Source organism: Ranitomeya imitator, chromosome 2 (assembly GCF_032444005.1).
Source record: "Ranitomeya imitator isolate aRanImi1 chromosome 2, aRanImi1.pri, whole genome shotgun sequence".
In the NCBI taxonomy this organism is placed as follows: domain Eukaryota; kingdom Metazoa; phylum Chordata; class Amphibia; order Anura; family Dendrobatidae; genus Ranitomeya; species Ranitomeya imitator.
In genome coordinates, this window is record NC_091283.1 from 425,931,333 (window position 1) to 425,950,502 (window position 19,170).

The 19,170-nt window shown below is 46.3% G+C and overlaps 1 protein-coding gene across 9 annotated transcripts in view; it reads left to right on the top strand.

The window, feature by feature from the left end:
* Window positions 1–19,170, top strand: part of SULF2 (sulfatase 2) — a 110,149-nt gene that overhangs the window by 61,071 nt on the left and 29,908 nt on the right. For 6 of the 9 annotated variants that reach the window (XM_069750830.1, XM_069750836.1, XM_069750831.1 and 3 more), the window contains 2 exons: window positions 184–234; window positions 17,599–17,821. In XM_069750830.1, the coding sequence (XP_069606931.1) occupies window positions 17,641–17,821 (181 nt within the window). In that variant the 5' untranslated portion in view covers window positions 184–234; window positions 17,599–17,640. Of the gene's footprint in view, window positions 1–183; window positions 235–6,542; window positions 7,084–9,169; window positions 9,701–17,598; window positions 17,822–19,170 lie in introns of those variants that run through there. The other 3 variants (XM_069750834.1, XM_069750839.1, XM_069750835.1) reach the window with 3 other exon arrangements.

The window sequence follows — 19,170 nt, forward strand, 5'->3', positions numbered from 1 at the left end:
GCTAGGATCTTCGGGGGTGGAATCACCTGGTTTTCAGGGGAGGAGTTTCTCAGGCAGAGTGAGGATTTCCTTTGGAATGTTTATAGCTAGGATCCTCAGGGGTGGAGTCAGCTGTCCCTCTTGGGAGTAGTTTCTCAGGCAGTGTTAGAATTTATTTGTAATGTTTTCTTTCTCTTTGTACAGGAGTTACAGCCGGGCTTGTCACTGAGGATTAGAAGAATCGTACATGACAAGGTAATGCATCCACTGATCTGGATAGTACAACTTATATAAAAATGTGATGTATAATATATGGAATGTTAATAACATGAATCCCTGATGCGAGAGTGCGATGTGTCTCTGCCTTATACCCAACACCATAAACATACAAATCTTGCTTCTGCATTGAGATGAATGCCGTGTTAGTGAGCATCTGGTCTAAATCCCGTCACTCCACTCCTTATGTATTGCAGCGTTATTTATTATTGTACTTGCTGTTCGGATGCTTCAATCAGCATTCAATCGGGCATAATGTAAGGGATCAGTCCCCCCTTCCACAGCTTTGCAGTCTATAACACTCCTGCGGCATTTTCCATAACAAGCTGGGATCTCGCATGCCAAAGCATGAACGCCAACCTCTCTGGCAGAGATGGAAGACAAGCTGGCAGAAGCATCTGCAGGTGGTGCCAGGCTGGTCTCTGCCTTCCTGGATGCTAATTCTCCCTGCTGTTTGTAGATTTACACTTTCCCTCATTATTGATATGTAATGTTGTAATTGTTCAAATATCTGTCAGACAGAAAACAGACTGGGAGGGGGGGCACAAACTTGTAAGAGAGCGTGTCACAGGGCAGGTGTAATTGATCTCACCCACTCCACCCAGATTTTCAGCTCAGATTGGCGCTTTGATGTAGATTGCGATCCTGTGTATAATAAGAAACACTTTATGTGGGATAAGCATGGACCACACTATTGACCATGATGTATACATCTGCCTGGTTTTCCGATGTGGGGGTGACCAGTGTTTTCCCAGGGCCGGAGATCGGGTTTTGGCGATCATCCTTCTTCCAGCTTTTGTTGAATTCCTATAAAACGCAATTGTTTTTCGTGGAGGCAGCGTGTCCCCGGCTCTTATCTTGATTGCGGAGTGAATTGTGACATTCTTTCCGTGGGCGAAGCGGAGACATAAATACAACTAATAGACGATTCGCTCTGAGAGTGGATCCGGTTACACGCAGACATCTCCATGGAAAGCCGCAGCATCTCTAGGTTTCATATCACAGTTTTCTGCTGCAGCAGTAGAGCGCAAGCCTTCAGATGCCACAGCATATTTATCGGCAAAATGGTCCTGGACTTTTGGCGAATGTCAGTTTATGGTGGTGGGTTCATGGTATAGCTCAAATATCTGCAACCTGTGTATCTTCTACTGAAAAAATACAATTCCCAGCATGCCACAACTGTCTTTATAGTTCGTTAGGCCTTGATGGTTCTAGGGCCCCAGGCAAACCAAGTCCGTCCAAATATTTGAGATGGGGAAAAAAACCTTCAATGCATTTGAGCTCCAGCCTGATGTCTCACACATGGAGCCAATGTTCTCGTCACATACCGCAATGTGCTGCTTATCTCTGTGTGATGACCAATCTATGAGCGTGATTATCATTGATCTGTTAATCCATTTGATGTGTCTCAAGGAGGGTGAGCATTACACTATGTCCACATCATGCTTATTTCCTTGTCTGAGGTACATATCTTGGAAATTCCCCACCATGTGTCCGTAGGCCCCTATGAACCTAGCATAAGCCGTTTCGTATACACTGGGTCAGTATGTGTCAACATATAAGAAAGTGGAGTATCCTCTGCTTGGCTAAAGAGAGGGAAACCATAAAAGCAAATATTTGCCACATAGTAAACCTTCTACATCTTTTTGTTTTGCAATGGGAGCTCTTGGGCCTCATATTGTATTGCATGTCATTTCCATACAATACTTACTGCCTTCCAGCAGAGGTACCATTTAGGAGATCCTTCACACCTGCATCTCTGTAGGTTTAAAACAAGATGCCAACAGAGCAGTTGTGGTCCAGGGTATCAGTAACATTACCTATGCTTCACCGTTCCTGACATTTGTACTCAAGGAAATGAAGATTACCCGGTCTCCCTATCTATGCTGTGGTAGATTAGGTTTACTAGGTTGTGAAGTTTACTCAAAGGAATGAGCGTCACTTGGTCTTGATGTCTATACTCCAGAACATGCGACCACCAGGTCTTGATGTCAATAGTCCAAAAGATAGGGTCACCAGTTCTTAATGTCTGTTCTTCAAAAGATGGGCCACCAGGTCTTGATGTTAATATTCCAAAAAATGCGGTCACCAGGTCTTGATGTCTGTTCTCCAGAAGATGGGATCACCAAGTCTTGATGTCTATTCTCCAAAAGATGGGGTCACCAGGTCTTGTTGTCTATACCCCAAAAGATGGGGTCACCAGGTCTTGATGTCTATACCCCAAAAGATGGGGTCACCAGGTCTTGATGTCTATACTCCCAATGATGGGGTCACCAGGTCTTGATGTCTATTCTCCAAAAGATAGGGTCACCAGGTCTTGATGGCTATACTCCAAAAGATGGGTTCACCAGGTCTTGATGTCTATTCTACAAAAGATTGGGTCACCAGGTCTTGAGGGGAAAAAAGCAAGAAATCAGCTCACCCTTGAGAATAATTCAGATAACTTTTTTCAAACTGAAGTACAGGATTACTTTGCTGCTGAACGTCAGGTAAGTATGCAGAAAAAAAGATCCATCTTCAAATAGAGATGCATAGAAGTAAAATTTCTTCTCTTACTAAATAATTAAAAACGTATATATAAAGGCAACACTGTATGGCACCTAGGCATAAGTGCAATTGGGGACGAGGGGTGCAGAGGAGAATAAAAAAAAAACAAATACTCTTCAATCGTGCTATGTGATCTTAAACTTCCTTTATTAACTAAAGGAAGAATAAATTTTACTTCTTTGCATCTCTATTTGAACCTTGATGTCCTCTTTCTGCATAGTCACTAGATCTTGCTGCCTATAATTCAGAACGGGGGGGGGGGGGGGATTTTTTTTTCTGCCAAAGGCCAATTGAATATTTATACCATCCTTCAGGGGCCATACAAATTGTGCATTAATTTCACCCACAAAGTACGTGCTGTTGTCAGGACGTAGTCTATCACTGCACGCACCTCAGTGTTCAGTAATAAACACTGCATGCTCCTGCTTACAGAGCAAAAAGAATTTAATGTGGTCCCCGGGAATCTGAACGGGGGAAGGATAAAAGGTCATCAGGGGCTGTAAACGGCAAGCGGGCCTGAGGTTCTCCACTCCTGCTTTAGAAGATGGGGTCACCAGCCCTTGCTGTATATACTTCAAAAGATGAACCACCAGGTTTTGATGTCTATACTCCAGAATATGCGGGTCACCAGGTCTTGCTGTCTATAGTCCAGAAGATGAAGGTCATTGAGTATTTCTGTCTATTGTTAGGCAGTAGCTTTCATGACAGTGCAGCAAAGAGGTAGTGACCCAGGTTAGTTCAACTTCAATGTCTTTTATTTTGGCAACTTACAAACATAAATCAATTGTTATCCTCTGATTCGCAGCCGGATCGTCCTTATCAAATCTGTTGCGGTGGGCGACTGCACCACCGTATTACTCATAGGTGTGTCAGTGGCTTTGCTTTATCTGGTTCTGACCTACACAGAGCCTCCTGCTCTGATGCTTGCAAACCAAAACTGACACACCCAAGCCTTAACTGATAGTTTAAATGAGAATCGTAGACACAGGCCATTTTCAAGACTTTGAGTAGAAGGATGTGAATACTTTTCTGCCCAATGATGACAAAAGTATTCTCGGAGTGATACCTATATTGGTTGGTTAGCCAATAAAGGTATCACTCTGAGAATACTTTTGTCATCATTGGCCAGAAAAGTATTCACATGGATTTTTCTGGCTGACACAGTTCCACAATATAATTTGTTATTGTACATCATGAGTGGAGGGAGAGATCCGTCCCACTACCATCCTAGAGATCTCTTCAAAAATAAAAGCCCATGTCAGGTTTTCTTAAATCTGACTTGGTCAAATAGTTTGATCAAATCCACACTGTTTTGTTTTGCATTGTAACCACAGCTGTGGCTGTAATTCCAATGCTCTTTAGTGGGTTTAGTATGCTTCTATTCACATTCGGGGGGACACATAATGACCCCCGTATATGATTCCACTCACCGCCTCAGACTATACTCCAGAGTATGAGGCTCACCTGGTCTTGATGTTCTATAGTCATGGCCAGACGGTTTGGAGACCGACAGAAATTTTAGTTTTCGCTTTTAGTCTGATTTACAATTATCATAATTTCATAAGTTTTTACCCTTTTTTTTAGACAAATACATCAAGTTTATGTAAAGACTCAATATTTACAGTGTTGTCCATTATTTTTTAACACTTCTGCTGTTCGCCCTGGCAGCTGGATATCATCTTCTGGGACAAATCCTGACTGATGACCACTGCCCTTTCTTGCCTAATCAGGGTTTGGAGTTTATTACAATTTCTGTGTTTTTGTCCTTCTGCTTTTTGAGGATTCTCAATGGGATAGATAGCAGAGTAGTTTCCTGGCAATGGACCCAAAATGTCATTGATTTGTTAATTATCACTTTCGCCTTGTGACGTGGTCTTCATCTGCTGAAAAAAGAATTGATCATCATCACATTGCTCCTGGATGGTTGGGAGAAGTTGCTCTTGGAGGAGATTTAGTTCACATTCTGTATTCATGACAGCGTTCTTAGTCAAAACTGTGAGTGAGCCCCCTCCACGGATGAAACCCCCCCACAAATCAATGGTCTCAAGATGTTTTAACTCCTGATGTACCAGACAGTATAAAGGGGCTTCATCAGAGAAATTAACTGTCCCGTGGTTTTTAAACATTGTGTCTGTTCATTAATAACTGTTATCACCCCTGGCAACCAGGATGATATGTTGTGTTTGTTACGATTGGAAATCTAGTTGCTACGGGAAACAGTTGATCCCTCCGGATACATGAACCTCAAGCTGTTTCTTCTCACTCCTTCACTATTTGTAAACATGGTAGTTGCTGTCCTGGCACAGCGCCAGCTCTGCTCTCACACTGGTTTGTGCCGACAGATTTGTAGATGATTGGGCCGGGGGAAGTATAAGCGGATCCACCCGGCTTCCTATGTTTGTGTGCGATGTTTTGGAAACGACAAAGCAAAACAAATTTCTACCAAACGTTAATGCGCAGCATGTAAAGCACACCGTCTCTGCCAACATAAGTGTTAACACATCTCCAGTGGGGCATGATTTCTGTACGTGGAGCCCCCACCATTGGTGGTGGGTGGTAATTCCTGTACATTGAGCCTTCAGCTTCGGTGGAATCATGTGTATATATAGCCCCCAAATCCCAACTATGCTGGAATTTCTGTACCTGAAGCACCACCAATGGAGTGATTTTTTTTTTTTTTTTGTACATGAAGCCCCATCGGTAGAGTGCTTTCTGTACGTGGAGACCCCAACAATGAGATTATTTTTGTACATGGTGCCCCCCCCATCGGTGGGGTCCTTTTTGTACATGGTGCCCCCACTAGTGGGATGACTTTTTATACATGTTGCCCCCAACAGTGGGATGATTTTTTTTTATACGTGAAGCCCCCACCAGTAAGATGATTTTTATAAGTGAAGCCCCACCAGTGGGTCCTTTATGTACGTGGAGCGTCCACCAGTGGGATGATTTATATATATATATATATATATATATATATATATATATATATATATATATATATATATATACACACATGGAGCCTCCACCAGTGGGATGATTTGTATACGTGGAGCCCCCACCAGTAGGATGATTTTTTTTTTTTTAAATACACGTGGAGCCCCCACCAGTGGGATGATTTGTATACGTGGAGCCCCCACCAGTAGGATGATTTTTTTTTTTTTAAATACACGTGGAGCCCCCACCAGTAGGATGATTTTTTTTTTTTTAAATACACGTGGAGCCCCCACCAGTGGGATGATTTGTATACGTGGAGCCCCCACCAGTAGGATGATTTTTTTTTTTTTAAATACACGTGGAGCCCCCACAAGTGGGATGATTTGTATACGTGGCGCCCCCACCAGTAGGATGATTTTTTTTAATATACGTGGAGCCCCCACCAGTGGGATGATTTGTATACGTGGAGCCCCCACCAGTGGGATGATTTGTATACGTGGAGCCCCCACCAGTGGGATGATTTTTTTTTTTTTTTTAATACGTGGAGCCACCACCAGTGGGATTGCAGTTGTACGTGGAGCCACCACTGGTGGGATCGTTTTTGATCATAGAGCCCCCACCAGTGGTGTGAGTGTGCCAGCTGTCTGAGAGATCAATTAGTCGTCCTGTCATCTGTGCTGAGTGGATGGGACAGACCGGAGTCATTTTCCCTCCATTAACCTGAGTGTTGGCTTTACCCCGGAGAGCGTGCCAGTCGATCTGTTGTCCCCGACGTGTCATGTACGCAGCATTCTAGTAATTGCACCGTCTTCCGCTGGAGCTGTCGTCTCTTCCCAGCGCGTTTTCGCTTACACACTCTGCCGGGCACTAACGTCGGAGCTTCTCTGAAAGAGTTAATGACACTGCTGTTCACAATGAAGAATATTTAAAGGGACTCTGCCCTTGTTTTGTATCCTCGCTCCTGCTTTTTCTCCTCGCCTTGCACGCACGCAGGGTCTCGCCACCGCAGCTGTCTGGCAGCTTTGAATGATTTGGCTCAGAAGTTTAAACCTGCCGCTGACTCCCTGAGGAATCCCAGCCCATGACATCACTGGGAGGACCTGGGGCGGTGATGCCTCCCTGCTGCCTCGTCTTCCTCAGACTGCTGAAAGGCTTGTGCTGAGACATGGGCTCCTGGACTTGGCCACAGGTTCATTCCACCTCTCTTCTCTTCACACGTCCAAGTAGCCAGATGCCAGCCGCACAGGATCCACTCATGTGTCTTATTGGAGCTGCCATGGATGTGCCAAACTGAAACCTGGGCATCAGCCTCACACAGAGCATAGACGGAGCATCGTCCAGAGCCTGGTAAGTCGTCCGGCAGCGGCATGGGTCATATCCAGGGTCTCGTGAAATATAACCAAATGCCATGTAACCAGCATCATTATATCTCCTGGTAAGTCATCCGGCAGCAGCATGGGTCATATCCAGGGTCTCGTGAAATATAACCAAATGCCATGTAACCAGCATCATTATATCTCCTGGTAAGTCATCTAGCAGCAGCATGGGTCATATCCAGGGTCTCGTGAAATATAACCAAATGCCATGTGACCAGCATCATTATATCTCCTGGTAAGTCATCCGGCAGCAGCATGGGTCATATCCAGGGTCTCGTGAAATATAACCAAATGCCATGTGACCAGCATCATTATATCTCCTGGTAAGTCGTCCGGCAGCGGCGTGGGTCATATCCAGGGTCTCGTGAAATATAACCAAATGCCATGTAACCAGCATCATTATATCTCCTGGTAAGTCATCCGGCAGCAGCATGGGTCATATCCAGGGTCTCGTGAAATATAACCAAATGCCATGTGACCAGCATCATTATATCTCCTGGTAAGTCGTCCGGCAGCGGCGTGGGTCATATCCAGGGTCTCGTGAAATATAACCAAATGCCATGTGACCAGCATCATTATATCTCCTGGTAAGTCGTCCGGCAGCGGCATGGGTCATATCCAGGGTCTCGTGAAATATAACCAAATGCCATGTAACCAGCATCATTATATCTCCTGGTAAGTCATCTAGCAGCAGCATGGGTCATATCCAGGGTCTCGTGAAATATAACCAAATGCCATGTGACCAGCATCATTATATCTCCTGGTAAGTCATCCGGCAGCAGCATGGGTCATATCCAGGGTCTCGTGAAATATAACCAAATGCCATGTGACCAGCATCATTATATCTCCTGGTCAGTCGTCCGGCAGCAGCATGGGTCATATCCAGGGTCTCGTGAAATACAACCAAATTCCATGTGACCAGCATCGTTATATCTCCTGGTAAGTCGTCCGGCAGTGGCGTTGATCATGGGGTCATATCGTGGGTCTTGTGAAATACAACCAAATGCCATGTAACCAGCATCATTATATCTCCTGGTAAGTCATCTAGCAGCAGCATGGGTCATATCCAGGGTCTCGTGAAATATAACCAAATGCCATGTTACCAGCATGATTATTTCAGAAGGATTATCGCTTTTTCGACTTTTCGTTTTCTCTTTTAGTCCGATGTTACTACCTATATACTGTAGGTGGAGAATGGTGCAGGTTTTGGATTTGTGGGATGTACTAAGCCATCACCCCAGTTTCCATCATTTTCAGATTCCCATTGATGTCCGTCTATTCAGCCTATGGGTTTCCAGACGGGCTGGGACTTTTAGTTGAGCTCAGGAGTAACTAAACTGCGGGGTCACGTTAGCTCTTATGGCATTGGACCATCGTCAATCCCTGTACCTAAGATTAGAGGGCTTGTATATGTACAAACATCTAAGCAAAATATGTCTAATCTGACCAAGAATTGGTCTACAAGACCTTTTTCATTTACAGATGAATTGCACAAATGAACTCCGACTCCTCAATTTCCAAGACACCGATCCTGACTACACCAAAATGGGCTCCGACTCCACAGCCCTGCCAGGGCTGTGGAGTTGGTAAGCCAAACCTCCGACGACTCAATTTCCATGACACCGACTCCACGAAAATAGGCTCCAATTCCACAGCCCTGGCTGATGAGGGGACGTGCTGCCGACAATTATTTGAGCATGAAGGCATCTTGCTCATTCTTGCGTATTTACATAGACGGTGATCGGTTACTGTTATTATGAGTCCCCAGTAAAAAGGTCTTCTTTTTGGGGGAGTAAATAGACTATTGGTCTTAGGTGAAGTCTGTATCATCTGCTCGAAAATTCATCTGAATTGCATGAAAGAAACAAACAATCAAAAAAAACTGGCAATCGCCATGATTGTGCCATGATGACTCCATTATAGGGTACTGAAATCCTCTTCCTCAGAATTGATGAGGAAGATGAGAGTTGCCTCTAATCTAAAAATAAATCCGTGGGTGTAGACGGTCAACTCTGACCAATCGGTCTGATTGGAGAGAAATCTGTGTGCGTAAACTCAGCCTAAATATTTTAAGGAGCGCAGATGGAGGAGATGCGGAGCTCCGGGGGGAGATAAGATCACACGTGACGGCTTGCGTTACATGATCATACTTCTGTTTACACTGAGCAGATCCCCTCGGGGTCCTGATGTTGCTGCTTCACATTTTGTCTCTGGAGACTTTGGAGAGTGTAAACAAACACAGAGGGTGACCCCGAAAACAGAAGACAGCCGTGCAGGAGGAATGGCGACTTATCGGTGGACGTTAGGCTCTATCTGCTGTGGTTCCTAGCATGTACCTTGTGGGCTCGGGGTTCTTGTCTGCTTTTGATAAGGCCTGACGCATCTTGTCATCGGTAGACAGGATGTATAAATTCTAAAAGTTTTTACCAGGAAGGATTCTCAACACCAACTGCATTCACTTCATACGTCAGCCTTAATCGAAAGGGAGCTGGAATAAATTTCTACTCCTGAACCAAAATCGGATATGTAAGAGCTGCACAGATTTGTATTGTCTGCTGTATAGTAAGCTGCCTCTCTGTGCTGCACAGGTTAGTATTATATGCTGCTGTGTAGACTTTAATTTTATGCAACCCCTACCTCAAGGACTTGTATAATATGCTGTCAATTCACTGTCTCTTCATTCTACACAGGTTTGTATTATCTGCTGTACAGTAAGCTGTCCCTCTGTGTTGCACAGACTTGTATTATATATATATATATATATATGCTGTACAGCAGGGGTGTCAAACTGCATTCCTCGAGGGCTGCAAACGGGTCATGTTTTCAGGATTTCCTTGTACTGCACAGGTGATAATTTAATCACCAACTCATTATTTGTGTAGGTGATTAAATTATCACCTGTGCAGTAAAAGGAAATCCTGAAAACATGACCTGTTTACAGCCCTCGAGGAATGCAGTTTGACACCCCTGCTGTACAGTATTGTGCCTCTCTCTGCTGCATTGGTTTGTATTATATACTGCAGTGCAGGCTTTCATTTTATGCAACCCCTGCCTCAAGGACTTATATGATCTGTTGTCAATTGACTGTCTATTCATGCTACAAAGGGTTGTATTATCTTCTGTACAGTAAGCTACCCCTTTGTGCTGCACAGGCTTGTATTATATATCTGCTGTACAGTATTGTGCCTCTCTCTGCTGCACAGGCTTCTATTATCTGCTATAATGTAATACTGGTCTATGCAATGGAGAGGCAGGTTACTGTAAAGCAGATAATACAAGTCTGTGCAACAGAGAGAGGCATGCTACTGTATAGCAGATATGTCTGTGCAGCACAGAGAGATGGTTCACTCTACATCAGATGATACAACCCCATGTAGCATGAAGAGACAGATACAAGAATGTATAGCAAGTCAGAGGCACATCATAAAAGTCCTTGAAGCATAAAGCGGCAGGTATTGCATAAAAAAGCCTACACTGCAGTAGCAAATAATACAAATCTGTGCAACAGAGAGGCAATTAACTGTACAGCAGATAATACAAGCCTGTGCAGCAGAGAGGTCATCTGCTGTACGGTAAACTGCCTCTGTGCTGTACCCATTTGTATTATATGCTACTGCAGTGTAGGCTTTTTATGCAATACCTGCCGCTTCAAGGACTTGTATGATGTGGCTCTTACTTGCTATACATTCTTGTATTTTCTGCTGTACTTCAATTTCTCTCTTTATGCTGAACAGTCTAGTATCATCTGCTGTAGAGTAGGATATCTATTTTGTACTGCACAGACTTACATTATCTGCTATACAGTACAGGATTTTGTCACCTGCTATACTGTAACCTGACTGTCTGCTGCACAGGCTTGTATCAGCTACTATACAGTAGCCTGCCTACCTCTGCTGCATAGGCTTGTATTATCTGCTATACAGTAACCTGCTGCTCTCTGTTACACAGTCATGTCTCCTGCTATACAGTAACCTGCCTTTGTTCAGCCTAGGCTTGTATTATCTGCCATACAGTAACCGACCTCTGCTGCACTGGCTTGTATTATCTGCCATACGGTAACCGACCTCTGCTGCACTGGCTTGTATTATCTGCCATACGGTAACCGACCTCTGCTGCACTGGCTTGTATTATCTGCCATACAGTAACCTGCCTCTCTGCTGCACAGGCTTGTATTATCTGCCATACAGTAACCGGCCTCTGCTGCACTGGCTTGTATTATCTGCCATACAGTAACCTGCCTCTCTGCTGCACAGGCTTGTATTATCTGCCATACAGTAACCGGCCTCTGCTGCACTGGCTTGTATTATCTGCCATACAGTAACCTGCCTCTCTGCTGCACAGGCTTGTATTATCTGCCATAAAGTAACCTGCCTCTCTGCTGCACTGGTTTGTATTATCTGCCATACAGTAACCGGCCTCTGCTGCACTGGCTTGTATTATCTGCCATACAGTAACCTGCCTCTCTGCTGCACTGGCTTGTATTATCTGCCATACAGTAACCTGCCTCTCTGCTGCACTGGTTTGTATTATCTGCCATACAGTAACCGGCCTCTGCTGCACTGGCTTGTATTATCTGCCATACAGTAACCTGCCTCTCTGCTGCACTGGTTTGTATTATCTGCCATACAGTAACCGGCCTCTGCTGCACTGGTTTGTATTATCTGCCATACAGTAACCGGCCTCTGCTGCACTGGCTTGTATTATCTGCCATACAGTAACCTGCCTCTCTGCTGCACAGGCTTGTATTATCTGCCATACAGTAACCTGCCTCTCTGCTGCACTGGTTTGTATTATCTGCCATACAGTAACCGGCCTCTGCTGCACTGGCTTGTATTATCTGCCACACAGTAACCTGCCTCTCTGCTGCACAGGCTTGTGCTGTTTACTGATGAATTTACTGTGTTTAATTTTTTCTTTTTTTTAAGTCCCTGATTGATGATAACGTGAATTAGTTGTTGTTGTGGCCGCACTTCACGGTGGACCTATAATTGCTCTGTATTTCGGAGGGCCTAAAGTGGAGTGCGTAATGATCTTGCTCACAGCCTCGGCTGGGGTGGGAGATTGCTGGCTGGTAATAGTGGTTCTGGCTTCTCGTCTCTTCTCTTACAGGAGATGCAGATCATGATCATGGTATTCCCAGTGATCCTAAACCTGATAATATATGATTTATTGCACCCGGGGGGTGCGCTCCACCCTTCACATCCCATTACTGGCCCATGTGCCCGCAGTTATGGAGATGAATGTCTTATTTGGAGCTATGGGGACTCTCATAATGAGCCATAACCTTAATATTAATTAACAGAAGCTTCAGTGGCAGATATCTATTATATCTTCATTATTCCACATAGTTTATTGCCGGGGAGGAATTGCAGCAAAGTCAATCAATCTACTCCTCCGATGCCCTGAGGATCTCCCTAATGTATGTCATTAGGAACGGTGAGCTGGATAGACAAGTGACAGATTTTGAATGCAGCTCTGAAGTATAAGACGTGTAATTAAGCCGTGGAGTGTATGTGGGGTCTCGTCATTCACGTTTAGTCGTTCCTGGTTGAGGTAGACATGTTCCATGATACGTGTGACCCTTTATGTTTGCAGTTAAGCATTTTCATTGACGGAAGTCGTGCTCATTAGCTGCAGAATTGAGAACGTTCTCTGGGCCGCGCACGCTTCCTGTTACCCAGCCAAAGCTCAATTAGTGTTTCCCATATTTACACAGGCTGCACTGCTAGGCAGTAACCAACATGACTTGACGATGTGTGTATCTGTGTGTTCTCAGGCCCCGGGCGTTTTTATGTAGCCCTTATATACCACTATAGTGGTAATATTTGGAAACCATGTAGTGATATTATGTGGGCTTCGTAGGGTTGTTTTGTCACTGTATGTTTGTAATGTTTTGACGCTTTATCGCTGTGCTCTTTAGGTTCTGCGTGGCAGTAGTGTTTCCATTCCTTGTGGCTGTGGTGGTTGCTAGCCTTGTGGCTGTAGTGGTTCTAGCCTTGTGGCAGTAGTGTTTCCTTGCCTTGTGGCTGTGGTGGTTGCTAGACTTGTGGCTGTAGTGGTTGCTTGCCTTGTTGCTGTAGTGGTTGCTAGCCAAGGGCTGTGGTGGTTGCTAGCCTGGTGGCTGTGGTGGTTACTCGCCTTGTGGCTGTGGTGGTTGCTCGCCTTGTGGCTGTGGTGGTTGCTAGCCTTGTGGCTGTGGTGGTTGCTCGCCTTGTGGCTGTGGTGGTTGCTCGCCTTGTGGCTGTGGTGGTTGCTCGCCTTGTGGCTGTGGTGGTTGCTCGCCTTGTGGCTGTGGTGGTTGCTCGCCTTGTGGCTGTAGTGGTTGCTAGCCTTGTGGCTGTAGTGGTGCTAGCTTTGTGGATGTCGTGGTTGCTAGTAGTGATGAGCGAGTGTACTCGTTGATCGGGTTTTCCCGAGCACGCTCGGGTGATCTCCGAATATTTTAGCGTTCAGAGATTTAGTTTGTCACCTCACCTGAATGATTTACTGCTACTAGCCAGGCTGAGTACATGTGGGGGTTGCCTGATTGCTAGGGAATTCCCACATGTGTTCAAGCTGTGTAGCAGCTGTAAATCATTCAGCTCAGGTGACAAACTAAATCTCCGAGCAGTCATAAATACTCGGAGGTCACCCGAGCGTGCTTGGGAAAACCCGAGCGTGCTCGGGAAAACCCGAGCAACGAGTGTACTTCTCTCATCACTAGTTGCTAGCCTTGTGGTTGTTTGCTGTGTGGCTGTGGTGTTTTCAAACCTTGTGGCAGTAGTGGTTGCTAGCCTTGTGGCTATAGTGGTTGCTCAGCCTTGTGGCTGTAGAGGTTCTAGCCTTGTGGCTGTAGTGGTTGCTAGCCTTGTGGCAGTAGTGGTTGTTAGCCTTGTGGCTGTAGTGGTTCTAACCTTGTGGCTGTAGTGGTGCTGGCCTTGTGGCTGTAGTGGTTGCTAGCCTTGTGGCTGTAGTGGTTGCTAGCCTTGTGGCTGTAGTGGTTGCTAGCCTTGTGGCTGTAGTGGTTGCTAGCCTTGTGGCTGTAGTGGTTGCTAGCCTTGTGGCTGTAGTGGTTGCTAGCCTTGTGGCTGTAGTGGTTGCTAGCCTTGTGGCTGTAGTGGTTGCTAGCCTTGTGGCTGTAGTGGTTCTAACCTTGTGGCTGTAGTGGTTGCTAGCCTTGTGGCTGTAGTGGTTGCTAGCCTTGTGGCTGTAGTGGTTGCTAGCCTTGTGGCTGTAGTGATTGCTAGCCTTGTGGCTGTAGTGATTGCTAGCCTTGTGGCCGTAGTGGTTGCTAGCCTTGTGGCTGTAGTGGTTCTAACCTTGTGGCTGTAGTTGTGCTAGCCTTGTTGCTGTAGTGGTTGCTAGCCTTGTGGCTGTAGTGGTTGCTAGCCTTGTGGCTGTAGTGGTTGCTAGCCTTGTGGCTGTAGTGGTTGCTAGCCTTGTGGCTGTAGTGGTTGCTAGCCTTGTGGCTGTAGTGGTTGCTAGCCTTGTGGCTGTAGTGGTTGATAGCCTTGTGGCTGTGGTGGTTGCTAGGCTGTGGCTGTAGTGGTTGCTTGCCTTGTGGATGTAGTGGTTGCTAGCTTTGTGGCTGTAATGGGTGCTTGCCTTGTGGCTGTAGTGGTTGCTAGGCTTGTGGCTGTAGTGGTTGATAGCCTTGTGGCTGTGGTGGTTGCTTGCCTTGTGGCTGTGGTGGTTGCTTGCCTTGTGGCTGTGGTGGTTGCTAACCTTGTGGCTGTAGTGGTTGCTTGCCTTGTGGCTGTAGTAGTTGCTTGCCTTGTGGCTGTAGTGGTTGCTTGCCTTGTGGATGTAGTGGTTGCTAGCTTTGTGGCTGTATTGGGTGCTTGCCTTGTGGCTGTGGGGGGACCATCCAGCTGCACTAGTTGGGTGGCTGTATGATATAATTGGGACGCCATGACTTTATTATTCTGTCACTGTATGTTACCATTTTATGCCTTGTATGGCAGTATTATATTTATGCACTGTATGAGTCATTTTTGGGCGTTGAATAGTTCTGTTACTTTTGTGATTTGTTCTTTGTGATGTTTTATTATACTGTAGTTTTATCATTTCCATCCTTGACCCCTGGCTTGATATCACTGTCACTTCTGTCTAGTTCTGGTTTGAGTTTCTCTGTTTTTGGCTCTCTGGGCGTCTTGGATGAAGGAATTGAGTAAGAGAAGCCTCTGCTCTCAATAATTGCAGCAATCACAGTCACATGAGCCCTCCTCCCCCGTGTGCTGGGACAACGCCACCAATTTTTTCCACCATTTCAGAGGTGTTGTAGTTGTTTTTCTCCTGCAAACAGAATGTCTGTAAACTGTGCTAGAATCCACGGCCTTGTCCTTTTTACATGTATTATTTTTCTAGGCTTTTTTCCAGGCAGACAAAGGCGAGGCCGACATATTAAAATTGTAATTATTTCACTTTTGTGTCCAACTTGGAGCAAATCCAACACTCTCTCATGGTTGAAAAAAACCTAATACCCACCGAGCAGGAGCTTTGTTCCATCCATTCAGCCCCTACAAAGAGTGAGAGCAGCTGTCCCCCATCACCTGACCCATGGCTGGGCAGCCGTCGCCCGACCCATGGCTGGGCAGCCGTCGCCCGACCCATGGCTGGGCAGCCGTCGCCCGACCCATGGCTGGGCAGCCGTCGCCCGACCCATGGCTGGGCAGCCGTCGCCCGACCCATGGCTGGGCAGCCGTCGCCCGACCCATGGCTGGGCAGCCGTCGCCCGACCCATGGCTGGGCAGCCGTCGCCCGACCCATGGCTGGGCAGCCGTCGCCCGACCCATGGCTGGGCAGCCGTCGCCCGACCCATGGCTGGGCAGCCGTCGCCCGACCCATGGCTGGGCAGCCGTCGCCCGACCCATGGCTGGGCAGCCGTCGCCCGACCCATGGCTGGGCAGCCGTCGCCCGACCCATGGCTGGGCAGCCGTCGCCCGACCCATGGCTGGGCAGCCGTCGCCCGACCCATGGCTGGGCAGCCGTCGCCCGACCCATGGCTGGGCAGCCGTCGCCCGACCCATGGCTGGGCAGCCGTCGCCCGACCCATGGCTGGGCAGCCGTCGCCCGACCCATGGCTGGGCAGCCGTCGCCCGACCCATGGCTGGGCAGCCGTCGCCCGACCCATGGCTGGGCAGCCGTCGCCCGACCCATGGCTGGGCAGCCGTCGCCCGACCCATGGCTGGGCAGCCGTCGCCCGACCCATGGCTGGGCAGCCGTCGCCCGACCCATGGCTGGGCAGCCGTCGCCCGACCCATGGCTGGGCAGCCGTCGCCCGCGACTTCATGACCCACATGTACCTCCTCATAGAGGCCAGATCCATTGAATTCAGAAAACCCTAAAAATCAGGAACTAACTGCAAAAAAGTGAGGCTCAACCATCAGCCAAATATGCTGGAGAAAATATTTATTTGAAAACAAAAAATATATGTAAAAAGTAAATAACGCAACAGTGATCTTAAAACCTATAAAGAAAAGCTTTACAAATAAGGAATGAGTTCCGTGGTACAGAGATCCCCGTTGTCAAGTCAGAGGATGTATTGATCTGTTTTAAGATCACTGTCACTTCAACATTTTTTTTTTACATCATATTTGGTTGCACCCTCATTTTTAGACTCATCTGAATCCTTAGGATGTAGCCTTTCTACACATTTTGGCAAATTTCATCCCCAACAACATTGACCAACGATACTTTGGGGACCATAGCGGCATTGGTGATCTCAGTTCGCCTGACACCAGTGGTTTTCATACCACCATCATCATTACATACTATCTGTGGTCTCAGGTGAATGTTTCCAATGTTTCGTTTGCCGTTTTGGCTCTAAAATACATATTCCCCCATTCATGGCATTTTTCTTTTTCTGCCCCAAAGCCTTTTTGATCCTTTGTGAATTCTGGATCTATGGAGTCAGTGCCAGTGTAATTACAGCAGCCCCTCAGCCCCTCCACCCCGTACCTCTGCCCCTTCATCTTCCCCATTTAGGAAGCCCGTGTTTATGTATGGGGGGCTGCCGGTGATTGTAATGTTCAGCTGTCAGATTGTGAGGGATGGCGAGAGCTGCTCCGGCCTCGTGTGACCCCACGGCTCCAGTGAGGATCACAACGTTCCCGATGAGACGGTGAATAACTGAGTATTGAGTGTAGAACCTTGGAATAATGGCGTTTAATAATCCATAGCACGCGGAGGCGGATTCATGCAGCGTCCTCCTAGTGACTGTGAATGAGGCCAATTAATAAGGGATTAGTAGGAAATGGCGTTATTATTCCTCGTTAAATAGACGTCCATTGTGAGCAGAAAAATGCCTCTTACCTCCAGCCATGAAGGGGCGGTCATGTTACTGCCTCCCGACAGTTCCCCCCTGCTTCAGCAAGGTGCCCGCAGTCCCTAGTATACCTGTACTCTCAGGGCTGCGGGCAGCTTGACGACATGTTCAAGCTTTGGATGGAGTGCATAATACAAGTGCAAAATGGCAGTTTTTGACAAGTTGTCCTTTTCTCCACAGAACTTGTGACTCCCTCCGAAGAGAAGACCTCATCGCCCCGCGATGGCGCGGCCAGTTCTCCTGCTCGGCCTGTTGACCGTGTCTGTCCTGTCGGTGATTGAGGGAAGTGGAAGCCTCCCCTTCTTGTCCAAGCAGCGACTGAAGAGCCGATTCCAGAGGGACCGCAGGAATATTCGCCCCAACATCATCCTTGTGCTGACCGACGACCAGGATGTGGAGCTGGGTACGTGCCATGATGGCGGCCTGGTCTGTATGTAAATTGTGAGGAGGGGAGAGATGTGAAGTCCGTTCTAGTAGCATATAGAGAAAGATGGCGACTAATGTCAGACGGGCTACGTGTGTGGCTATAAAGATGGCGTCCGGCGCTGCGGTGCTGGTTGTGCCCTGGTTAGTGGACAGCTGCATCCTGTCCCTGTATACATAGATGAGAAGTAAGAAGGTGCCGGGAGGTGATTGTCGTACGCATTCTTCTCGCCATCATTTCCTGTCACTAATATCCATACAGAGTGACAAATCTCAGGAAATTTGGGGGCTTAGATTTGCAGAGCAGCAGATTATCCCCTGCGCCTGGAATCCATCAGCAGCGCTCGCGCCACCGCATGCATTAACTACGAGTTACCGAGCCAGCAAATCCCCAGACGGCAGCGTCTACAACGACTTGTCAGATCTGCTAACACCAGTGATGGAGCCGCCACGTTCATTACGTGCAGCTGACATTAGGGTAATTTCATTCTTCAATTAGATGGAGATTGTTCAGTCCCTGCCCCGGGGATCATTTATTATTCTGCTCATCCAGAAAATGTAAATAGCCGGCGGCCGAAAATCCTCGATGCATCGATACGAGAGCGCAAAACATGAATACCAATGTATCGGTGAACCCGACAAAGTACATGAGTACAAGTGCAGGAGATGAAGAATAATGTAGCAAGACACTAGGGGACCGGACTACTATAATAATAATAATATATCGATACACAGGAAGGAGAGAATAAAGCTAATATTCCATCATTAAGTAATTATTAATAATAATGTATGAAAAGGAGAGGAAGCAATTGGTAAGAATTGATACATGAGCTAAAGAAATGAATAATATGATAATTTATTGATGCACAGGAGGAAATGAGAATCAATAATAATGTATCAGTAATAATGTATCGATATGAAAGGAATTAATTATTAGCAATGGGAATGTATCTACACAAGAAGAGGTGATTATTAATAGTATATCAATATACCAGAGGAAGTGATGATGATTAATAAATAAAAAAAATTAAAATAATCATCATCACTTCCTCTGGTATATTAATGTATTATTAATGATCGCCTCCTCTCGTGTTTTGCTACATTATTATTATTATTATTTATTTATTGATACTTTATTATTATCAATGCACAGGAGGAAGTGAATATTGATGAGAACAGCTCAATACAAGAGAGAAACTTATTGATAATGTATCGCGACATAGAGATGATGATTAGTAATAACATCAACACGAGGAAGAAACTACGTAACAGTAATGATACTGTATACACAAGATGTGGTCATTAATAATATAGAAATATAGCAGAGGT